This window comes from Chiloscyllium punctatum, chromosome 36 (assembly GCF_047496795.1).
Source record: "Chiloscyllium punctatum isolate Juve2018m chromosome 36, sChiPun1.3, whole genome shotgun sequence".
NCBI lineage: Eukaryota > Metazoa > Chordata > Chondrichthyes > Orectolobiformes > Hemiscylliidae > Chiloscyllium > Chiloscyllium punctatum.
In genome coordinates, this window is record NC_092774.1 from 26,026,552 (window position 1) to 26,038,066 (window position 11,515).

The following is an 11,515-nucleotide window of genomic DNA, read 5'->3' on the forward strand; positions in this document are numbered from 1 at the left end:
GGGGCGGCCCCTGTGTCAACTCTGGGGCCACCTGGAAGGTACTGGGCCCGGGAGGTGAAAGGTGAGGCAGGTTGGGGGGGGGACGGAGGGGAAGGAATGTGGGGCCTGTCCTGTCATAGTCACATTTTACACTCACTTTACATCTGATTTTACTGGGGCTTGTGACTTTTACCCCCTCACTGTTTAAATCCTTGTGCTTTTTACCCTTGCGGACTAAAATAATTTATAGATTAGGGGGTGTAGGTTAGGGAGGATTGGCCCGCGCTGAATTACCCATAATGCCCAGGGATGTGGAGGATTGGCCATGGGCAAGATGGAGTAAAGGGGGTGGGTATGAGTGGGAGAGCCAATGTGAATAGATGGGCTGAATGGCCTGCTTTCACATTTTCGGGACTCTGGCTCCCCCTACAATGGAGTATTTTATCTGCATCTGTCCTGTCAAGCCACTTTCAGAATTCTACTGGTTTCAATAAGGTCACTTCTGGTTCATGGAAGTGTACAACAAAGGAACAGACCCTTCGGTCCAACTCGTCCATGCTGACCAGGATTCCCAAACTAAACCAGTCCCACTTTCCTGCATTTGGCCCATACCCCTCTAAAACCTTTCTATTCATGTACCCATCCAAATGTCATTTAAATGTTGTAACTGCACCTGCATTTACCACTTCCCCAGTAAGTTCATTCCACACACAGACCACCCTCTGTCAAAATGTTGCCCCTCAGGTTCCTTATAAATCTCTCTCCTCTCACCTTATTTAAAAAACCCTAGTTTGAGCTCCCCTACGCTAAGGAAGAGCCCTTTGCTATTCACCTTATCTCCGCCCCTTATGATTTTATAAATCACAATAAGGTGATCCCTCAATCTCCTGTGCTACAGTGGAAAAAAGTCCCAGCCTCTCCTGAAACTCAAACCCTCCAGTCTTGTCAACGTCCTGGTAAATCTTTACCGAACCCTCTCTAATAGTATTCTTCCTATTACAGGGCCACCAGAACTGTACACAGTAGTCTCACCAACATCCTGTACAACCTCCACATGATGTCCCAACTCCTATATTCAACAGTCTGCACAATGAAGGCAAGTTGAATCTACCAGAGATTCAACTTTAAGACCCATGTACCTGAAACCACCATGTCTGTCTGTTGCACAACATGATCCAGGATTTAACTGTAGCAGTTCTGCCCTTCCTTGTTTTAGGAAAACACAAGCCCTCCCTTTTATTCATACCTCTCTCATACACACACTCTCTGACACACACACACACCCCACTCTCACAGGCCTATATTCCATCATACTCTCACTTTAATAAGCATGTACACACTCTTCAGCACAAACTCACATGGACACAATCACACTCTCATGCATGCACGCGCGTGCACACACACAGCTCTATGGGGTGAATTTGTACTGGCAGAATTATTTGCAGATATATTCTACTTTGCTCAAAAGGCACACAATCTGCCATGTAATATTTTATACATTCCTACTTTAGAAATAGAACCAGTCTGATTCAAGATTGGGATACTGACAGACTTTAACCTCACAACTTTAATGTATTATCTGAACTGAGATGTCACTTTTTTAAAAAATAAAACCTTAAATCATCTCAAGAAGATGACTTAAAAGATGTTCTGGGATTTACTTATTAGTGAACCGAAACCTGTAACTCATTCCAAAAGATGAAAGACTTAACAGTAATTTAGGTTTGTTCAATATATCCTATTAGCTGCATGACACTGATCTTTTGCTCTCAAATCTGTGTCTTATGATCCTGCTCCACAGCTACCCCATGAAGGAGCAGCGGTCCAAAAGCTCATGCTTCCAAATAAACCTGTTGGACTATAACCTGATGTTGTGTGATTTTTTTAACTTTATCCACCCCAGTCCAACACTGGCACCTCCAAATCATTTCTTGTGAACACAGCCCACACCTCCCGGTGCTGCCAATAAACTTTACAACGCTGATGAAACAATGCAGTACCTGCACTCCTGAAAGATTTACAACTTCTAACGATCCTTTCAATGAGAGCCGGAGCCCAGCGGTAAGTTCAGGTAACCTTTATTGTGACCCAACTTTGTTACAGCTTCAGATCCCCCCAGCAAAAAGGTGTAGAAAATTTGGATGCTTTTTAAATAGCTCAAGGTCAAAGCGCATACACTACTCACCACTCACCTCCCTCCCTCAGTTTCTTTACTATTGGTCAGCACCGAGTTGTCCCTTTTTAATTGGATTCTTAGTACAGCCTTAACCTGTAGGAAGTATTGCCTCAGCAATTTCAACATATATCCTGTCTCCAAGTAAATTTTTCCCCGCTCGTTTGCCGTGCTAACGAGCGGGGGCAGTGTCGAGTCAACCAGGCTGCTGTGGGTCAGGAGTAATGTGTAGGCTAGACTGGGTAAAGGCTGCAGCTGGAACGACTGAGTGAATCCTTTCCCACAATGGCCATTTCCTTCCCTTAAAAGGACATGAGTGAATTGGATGGGGGTTCACCTACATTCTGACCAGATTCCAATTCCACCGTCAGCTGTGGCGGGATTTGAACCCGACAGCACCAGAACTGGGTTGGTAGTCAAGTTGATAATGGCACTCGGCGGTCACTGCTTCAATCTCCCGTGATGGCACGTGAACTCTCTGGTGCTTCCGCAGGTGGGAGGAGCGGGTGAATACCTTCCCACACTGAGAGCAGGTGCATGGCCACTTCCCCCATGTGGCCCCGCTGGTGGGTCAGCAGCTTAACAGAACAGGTGAACCCCTTCCTGCACTCGGGGCCCCTGAACGGCCTCTTTCCCCTTGTTGAGCTGCTCATGCCTCCGCAAGTTACCCACCTGACTGAACCCCTTCCCGCACTCTGAGCAGGTGAATGGTCTCTCCCCCTGTGGAGGGTGGCACAGTGGTTAGCACTGCTGCCTCACAGTGCCAAAGATCCGGGTTCAATTCCCGCCTCAGGCGACTGACTGTGTGGAGTTTGCACATTCTCCCCGTGTTTGAGTGGGTTTCCTCCGGGTGCTCCGGTTTCCTCCCACAGTCCAGAGATGTGCAGGTCAGGTGAATTGGCCATGCTAAATTGCCCGTAGTATTAGGTAAGGGGTAAATGTAGGGGTATGGGTGGGTTGCGCTTCGGTGGGGCGGTGTGGGCTTGTTGGGCCGAAGGGCCTGTTTCCACACTAAGTAATCTAATCTAATCTCATGGACCCACTGGTGGGTCAGCAAGGTGAAGGAATTGATAAAGGCCTTCCTGCACTCTGCAGGAGAACGGCCTCTTGCCCATATGGACCTGCTGGTGGGTTAGCAGGGCAGAGGATTCGCTGAAGGCCTTCCCGCACTCGGGGCAGCTGAAGGGCCTCTCCCCCGTGTGGACCCGCCGATGCCTCAGCAGGGCAGAGGAATCGCTGAAGGCCTTCCCGCACACTGGGCATCTGAAAGGCCTTTCACCTGTGTGGATCCGTTGGTGGGTCAGCAAGTCAGAGGAATTGCTGAAGGCCTTCCCGCACTCAGTGCAAGGGAAAGGCCTCTCCCCTGTGTGGACCCGCCGGTGCCTCAGCAGGGTGGAGGAATCACTGAAGGCCTTCCTACACTCAGGGCAGCTGAAGGGCCTCTCCCCCGTGTGGACCCTCCAATGGGTCCGCAGAGCGGAGGCGCAGGTAAAACCCTTCCTGCACTGGGGACAGCTGAAGGGCCTCTCCCCCGTGTGGATCCGCCAGTGGGTCAGCAGGGTGGAGGCCTGGGTAAAGCCTTTCCTGCACTCAAGACAGCTAAAGGGCCTCTCCCCTGTGTGGACCCGCTGGTGGGTCAGCAGGGCGGAGGAATTGATGAAGGCCTTCCCACATTTGGGGCAGCTGAAGGGCCTCTCCCCCGTGTGGACCCGCCTGTGGGTCAGCAGGTCGGAGGAATTGCTGAACGCCTTCCCGCACTCAGGGCAGGAGAATGGCCTCTCTCCTGTGTGGACCCGTTTGTGGGTCAGCAGGGCAGAGGAATTGCTGAAGGCCTTCCCACATTCAACACAGTTGAAGGGCCTCTCCCCTGTGTGGACCCGCTTGTGCCTCAGTAGGGTGAAGGAATTGATGAAGCCCTTCCCGCAGATAGGACAGGAGAACGGCCTCTCCCCAGTGTGGCTGCGCCGATGAGTCTCCAGGGCAGACGGGACACGGAAGCCTTTCCCACAGTCGCCACACTTCCATGGTTTCTCCACAGGGCAGGATTCCTTGGGTTTCTCCATGGCCAAAGCTTCAGCTACACACAAATGTGTGTACAGCCTCTCCTTGCTATATAGTTGTTACACACACCACACTCCCTGTGCTGCCACAGTAGGGTCTCTCATCCAGTCCCACTGATGCTGAAAAACATACTGAAATCGGAACCAAAAAGCTTTGCTCCTTCTCACAGAATCATAGTTGAAAATTATTGTGATCACGACAGATTGAATGACTGTCAGACATTAACAAAGTGAGGACTGCAGACACTGGCGAGTCAGTATCGAAAAGTGCGGTGCTGGAAAAGTACAGCAGGTCAGGCAGCATCTGAGGAGCAGGAGAGTCAATGGTTCTGGCATAAGGCCTTCATCTGTTGATTTTGAAACTACTGTCTTCAGATCTTCAAATGCTCTGTAAAGAGATTACAAAAGTCATTACTATCATTCCAGAGTAGAAATTCAGAACAAACAACTCTACCTTCTCTGGGAATATTATTTTCTTTTGTTATTCTACAAAATTGAAAGCACCATCCCACTCTCTCTCTGCCCCTCTGTTCTCACTCCGCCCTAACTAATTCTCCTTCAGGATCTTACAGGGGCAAAAATGTCAAGACTGACATCTCCCTGAATTCTGGATAAAGCCACCTGAAAATTAATATCTTTCACAACATTGGGATACTGCTGAGAGTGAGCAGGTCTGCTTTTGGGAAACAAGAGTATCAATTCAGGCTGAACCTGCAATGCAGCTTCTAGAGGAACAACCAGACATGAAATGGTTAATGTCCCCAGGAAGGTGGGAGCAAAATGAGACATCAAGGCATTAACACCGACACACTTCAGTCAAACTCTTCTGCTCCTAGTAAGGGCAAAACATCCTTGAAAAGGCTTAACAACCACACTTCTGCTTTCACCGAAGATGATTAGAGTCATACAGGACAGAAACAGACCCTTTGGCCCAACTCGTCTGAGCCAACCAGATATCCTAAATTAATCTAGTCCCATTTGCCTGTATGTGACCCATATCCCTCTCAACACTTCCCATTCATATACCCATCCAGATGCCTTTTAAACATTGGCATTGTACCAGCCTCCACCACTTCCTCTGGCAGCTCGTTCCATACATGCCCTCAGGTCCCTTGTAAATCATTCCCTTCTCACCTCCAACATATGCCCTCTAGTTTTGGACTCCCATAGCCTGGGGGAAAGACCTTAAGTATTCAGCCAATTCGTGCCCCTTATGAACATCCATCAGGTCACCCCTCAGTCTTTCATGCGTCTCCCTGTAGCTCAAACCCTCCAAGTCTGGCAACAGCCTTGTAAGTCTTTTCCAACTCCTTTCAAAGTTTCACAACGTGTTTGCTATAGCAGGGAGACCAGAACTGAATGCAATATTCCAAAAGTGGCCTAACCAATGTCCTGCACAGCTGCAACATGATCTCCCAACTCCTATACTCAATGCTCTGACCAATACAGGAAAGCATACCAAACGCTTTCTTCACTATCGTATCTTCCAGAGACTCCGCTTTCAAGGATGTCTGAACCTCCACTCCAAGGTCTCTTCATTCTGCAACACTCCCCTTAACTGGGTTGGTCCTGTCTGGATTGCTTGACCAAAATGCAACACCTCACATTTCTTTAAATTAAATCCCATCTCCCACTGCTCAGCACATCAGCCCATCTGATCAATTCTATTTTATATCAAACTGTCTTTCCTCACTCATTCCCAAACAGCTGAAAATCTCCATCCCATACACTCCGTCCATTCTCACTTTGCTGAACCTAATCCCTGCTGTACCTCATCCTGAAGGGTCTGGTTAATGCTGATGAACAGGCCCACACTCGGTGGGGGCTCTAATTGAAATATATAGAATACTGAACAGCCTGGACAGAGTGGACGCTGGGAAGATGTCTCCATTGGTAGGAGACATTAGGACCCGATGTCACAGCCTTAGATTAAATGGAAGACCTTTTAGAAAGGATCGAAGGAGAAACTTCTTCAGCCAGAGAGCAGTGAATCTATGGAATTCATTGCCACAGAACACTGTGGAGAAGTCACTGAGGATACTTAAGACTGAGATAGGTTCTGGAGTATCAAGGGGATTGAGGATTACGGGGAGAAAGTGGGACAATGGGGTTGAGAAACTCATTAGCCATGATTAAATGGTGGACCAGAGCCGTTGGGCAGAATGGCATAATTTCTGCTTTTATGTCTTATGGTATGTTGATGTCCTGGAAGAGAATTGGATGGTGTAGGAGGCCATTTGGTCTTTCGAGCCTGCACCAAGCACTGAGCAGATCGTAATTGGATATGAATCTAACCATATCTAGGTGGATAGACTGGGACATTTTCACTGGAAGAAAGTGAGGACTGCAGATGCTGAAGGTCAGAGTCGATAGTGTGGTGCTGGAAAAGCACAGCAGGTCAGGCAGCATCCGAGGAGCAGGAAAATTGACGTTTCGGTCATCAGCCCTGATGAAGAGCTTATGCCCAAAACGTCGATTTTCTTGCTCCTCGGATGCTGCCTGACCTTCTGTGCTTTTCCAGCACCACATACGTTTTCACTGGAGCACAGAAAATTGGGAGGTGACCTTATAGAAGTTTATAAAATCATGAGGGGCATAGATGAGGTGACTGCCAGGTATCCTTTCCCAAGGGTGGACGTTTCAAGATGAGGCAGCAAATTTGAAGGTGAGAGGAGAAAGACTTTAAAAAGGCAGGAGGGGCACCTTTTTTTTTTAAACACAGAGTGGTGTGTGTGGAATGAATGTCCAGAGGAAGTCAGGGATACAGGTACAGTAACAACATTTAAAATACATTTGGAAAGTACATAAATAGGAAAGGTTTGGAGGGATATGGGCCAATCCAGGTGGAACTAGTTTAAATTCTGTATATAGTCAGCATGGACTAGTTGGACTGAAGGTCTGTTTCAATTCTGGTCTTAAAACTATTTTCTTGTCTTCCTGCATAAACATCCACTTCTGGGTTGTTCAAAAATCAGATGAACTCAACCTTGAATATATTCAATGAACCCCCCCTAACTGCAGGAAGACATCTGCACATCTGAACTCAATTCCTCTTGCTTTGCTGATTGCTTTCTGCACCTGTCTGACAACTGACCTTGACTGGAGTAGAAGGACGTTGAGACCCCTTTGTACATCTACACATCATTCCGGATGAAGGGCTCATACCCAAAATGTCAACTCTCCTGCTCCTCGGATGCTGCCTGACTTACTGTGCTTTTCCAGTACCACACTTTTTGACTCTGATCTCCAGATCACAATATATCCACCATTTAAACAATGCATCTCCCTTCTGCTTTCTTTTACAGCAAAGGCTATAACTTTACATTGTGGTACAGCATTTGCCACGTGTTTGTGGTCTTCTCTACATCGGGGAGACCGAGCATAAACTTGGGGAACGGTTCGCCGAGCATCGCAGGTGGGTCCGCAGAGGCTGACCGGACCTCCCAGTTACCACCCATTTTAATTCCCCTTCCCACTGCCTTTCTAACATGACCATCTTTGGCCTCCTCCATTGCCACAACGAAACAGCCTGCAAGTTGGAGGAACAACAACACCTCATCTTCTGCTTGGGCAGCCTGCAGCCCGAAGGACTCAACATTGAATGCTCCAATTTCAAATCACCTCCCTTCCCTTGCCTGGACTCCCTTCACCACTCTGGAAAAAGGGGGTGAGAAAAGAGTACTGAACTCAGAGATGTCAGACAAAGGAAGGACGTTGTGGTGCAGGGTGAAGCTCTATCTTCATTCAGAGAGAGAGAGGAGCAACAGCAGCTTCTGAGGCTCATGGTCCAACTTCTGCATTCAGACAATGGTGTGGGTGGCACTCTGATTGGAAGGAGGACAGTTCCAACTCTGGACTCCTCCCACAGATCAAACTTGTATGTCTGATGATCTTGCTGTTTGGGTTATTGACTTGTGTGCATTACGCAACTCACTGTTGTGCCCATTTGGTCACCAACCATCTCCTGACAGCTTGGTAGCATCCCCACCTCCAACAACTAGCTCAAAGGGTTAGCGACCGGTGCCTTATTTGTCAGGAACATAACCCTGGAAAAGGCTTGCCTTGAGCTCTGTGTAGAACTGCCTTGCCGGAGGGTCCCTTTGTGACATTTCAACTGGACTTCATAGAGTTGCTGAAATGTCAGTGCTATAAATATGTTTTGGTTATTGTTTATGTATTTTCTAAGTGGATTGAAGCCAACACTACTGCTGAGACTGTGGTGAAGATTTTGCTTAAGGAAATTAATCCCCGCTTCAGTATTCAGCATTACCTTGGACAATGGACTGCACTTTGTTGGTAATATTAATGAAGAACACTTGGTAGTCTGGAATTTTAAAAAAACTCTTACAGACAATTTTAGTTTAATTTTAATCATCCCCTTCATTTATTAATAGCATCACTGTTACAACGTAACACTGATACCTATAAGGTAAAAACAATGACTGCAGATGCTGAAAATCAAATACTGGATTCGTGGTGCTGGAAGAGCACAGCAGTTCAGGCAGCATCCAACGAGCAGCGAAATCAATGTTTCGGGCAAAAGCCCTTCACAGGAATAAAGGCAGTGAGCCTGAAGCATGGAGAGATAAGCTAGAGGGTGGGGGTGGGGAGAGAGCAGCATAGAGTACAATGGGTGAGTGGGGGAGGAGATGAAGGTGATAGGTCAAGGAGGAGAGGGTGGAGTGGATAGGTGGAAAAGAAGATAGGCAGGTCGGACAAGTCAAGGAGACAGTAACTGAGCTGGAAGTTTGAAACTAGGATGAGGTGGGGGAAGGGGAAATGAGGAAGCTGTTGAAGTCCACATTGATGCCCTGGGGTTGAAGTGTTCCGAGGCGGAAGATGAGGCGTTCTTCCTCCAGGCGTCTGGTGGTGAGGGAGCGGCGGTGAAGGAGGCCCAGGACCTCCATGTCCTCGGCAGAGTGGGAGGGGGAGTTGAAATGTTGGGCCACGGGGCGGTTTGGTTGATTGGTGCGGGTGTCTCTGAGATGTTCCCTAAAGCGCTCTGCTAGGAGGCGCTCAGTCTCCCCAATGTAGAGGAGACCACATTGGGAGCAACGGATACAATAAATGATATTGGTGGATGTGCAGGTGAAACTTTGATGGATGTGGAAGGCTCCTTTAGGGCCTTGGATAGAGGTGAGGGAGGAGGTGTGGGCACAGGTTTTACAGTTCCTGCAGTGGCAGGGGAAAGTGCCAGAATGGGAGGGTGGGTCGTAGGGGGGTGTGGACCTGACCAGGTAGTCACGGAGGGAACGGTCTTTGCGGAAGGCGGAAAGGGGTGGGGAGGGAAATATATCCCTGGTGGTGGGGTCTTTTTAGAGGTGGCGGAAATGTCGGTGGATAATTTGGTTGATGCGAAGGTTTGTAGGGTGGAAGGTGAGCACCAGGGGCGTTCTGTCCTTGTTACGGTTGGAGGGGTGGGGTCTGAGGGCGGAGGTGCGGGATGTGGACGAGATGCGTTGGAGGGCATCTTTAACCACGTGGGAAGGGAAATTGCGGTCTCTAAAGAAGGAGGCCATCTGGTGTGTCCTATGTGGAACTGGTCCTCCTGGGAGCAGATATGGCGGAGGCGGAGAAATTGGGAATACGGGATGGCATTTTTGCAAGAGATCGGGTGGGAAGAGGTGTAATCCAGGTAGCTATGGGAGTCAGTGGGTTTGTAAAAAATGTCAGTGTCAAGTTGGTCGTCACTAATGGAGATGGAGAGGTCCAGGAAGGGGAGCGAGGTGTCAGAGATAGAAGCCAGACTAACTGGATTCTAATAATCCAGGAGTGTAGGACATCACTCTTCCTTCAAGTGCCCTAGCAGGCTACTCTGTTGTACTATCACAAACAGATAGCCTTTGTAAACTTGTGTATAAAGGTAATCACAAACACAAAAAGTTAACAAAAGCACTGCATGTTTTGAACTAGTCAGATAATAGTGAAGGACAATAATTCGAGGGAGAAGTTAATCGATAGCAAGTTTCTTTTCGAGGTCAGAATCAACATTGTTATTAATTTCACAAAGGAACAGCCATGAATGTTATCACTCGGTGTCCTGTTTATACAGATTGACTGATATTCAGGCAAACGTTCTTAATTGGGCTTTTGCCCGAAACGTCGATTTCGCTGCTCGTTGGATGCTGCCTGAACTGCTGTGCTCTTCCAGCACCACTAATCCAGTTTTTACTCTCCCTGCCTGTCTATTTTCTATTGTGCAGCAAATGTGTTCTATAATTCAAAATTACAATTTAGTCGAAATGTTTAAGGACAAGTTTTAAGGCTACAAACCTTCTCACCTCTGAAGAGAAATATCACTTTCCAATACCGTGTTAGCCCTCCTGCCACGTTTGCTGACGTCTTTTAACTCTACTGCAGGGTCGTATGAGAACTGCTTCAATGAATCCGGCTACGGGTGTGCACATATTCATGTTCCACATAACATCTCCTTGCAGGGTCACCACTCAGCCTCTGGCGCTCGAGGGAAACTGCTCCACCCTGTTCAGCTCAAACCCTGACAACATCCATGTCAATCTTTTCTGAACCCTTTCAAGTTTCACAACATCCTTCCTCTAGCAGAGAGCCCAGAACTGCAAACAATATTCCAAAAATGGCCTAACCAATGTCCGGAACAGCTACAACATAACCTTCCAACTCATACTCGATTAGAGGATTAAGAAAGTTTTCAAAACCCACAAAAGATTTGAGGATCAGCTTGGACATCAGGGCGGGGGGGGGAGATGAGGGAAGGAAGCCGAATGTGCTGGAGCCAAGGCGGAGGAGAAACAGAGGATGCAAAGCCGACTTGAAGCTGCAATGAGGAATATTGCATGTAGCTGTACTTGTAACTGTTGCATTACCTGTGGGAATCGGGTACATTTTAAAAACAAATCAGACAAGATATTTACCCCTCCCCAATTTGGATAGTTCCGTCCCTTCTCACGCGGGTAATTAAGTCGCATACCTGAGTTTGCGGAGGCTTCTCCCTCACTGGATTCACTCCCGTTGCGACAAGTGAACAGATTTCCCCTCCTCCCAGAGGGAGGGATTGTCACTCAAACTGACAGGGCCACTTCCGCGTTGTGACGTCACTACGGTAACGAAGGGCGTGGTGAGGAAAAGTGTCAACCAAAGGGACGGGGCGAAGTCGACAGCTGCCCCCCTCACTGCGCCTGCGCTGCACTGCCCTGTAGCAGACGGGGAGGAGAACACACTTTCCAAAAGATCCCTTGTCCAATAGGCTTCTTTGGAACCAGTAGCTTTCGGAGTGCTGCTCCTTCATCAGATGGTTGTAGAGTATAAGATCATAAGACTCAGAACT

The 11,515-nt window shown here is 48.1% G+C and overlaps 1 protein-coding gene across 1 annotated transcript in view; it reads right to left on the reverse strand.

Moving 5' to 3' along the window:
* The window catches only part of LOC140460048 (uncharacterized), a 99,209-nt gene extending 87,990 nt beyond the window's left edge, over positions 1–11,219 (reverse strand). The window contains exons 1-3 of the mRNA XM_072554455.1: positions 11,159–11,219; positions 10,494–11,054; positions 3,189–4,600 (exon numbers count right to left, since the gene is read on the reverse strand). Coding sequence (XP_072410556.1) covers positions 3,189–4,215 — 1,027 coding nt within the window. The 5' untranslated portion in view covers positions 4,216–4,600; positions 10,494–11,054; positions 11,159–11,219. The remainder of the gene's footprint in view (positions 1–3,188; positions 4,601–10,493; positions 11,055–11,158) is intronic.
* Between the last annotated feature and the right edge of the window lie 296 nt (positions 11,220–11,515).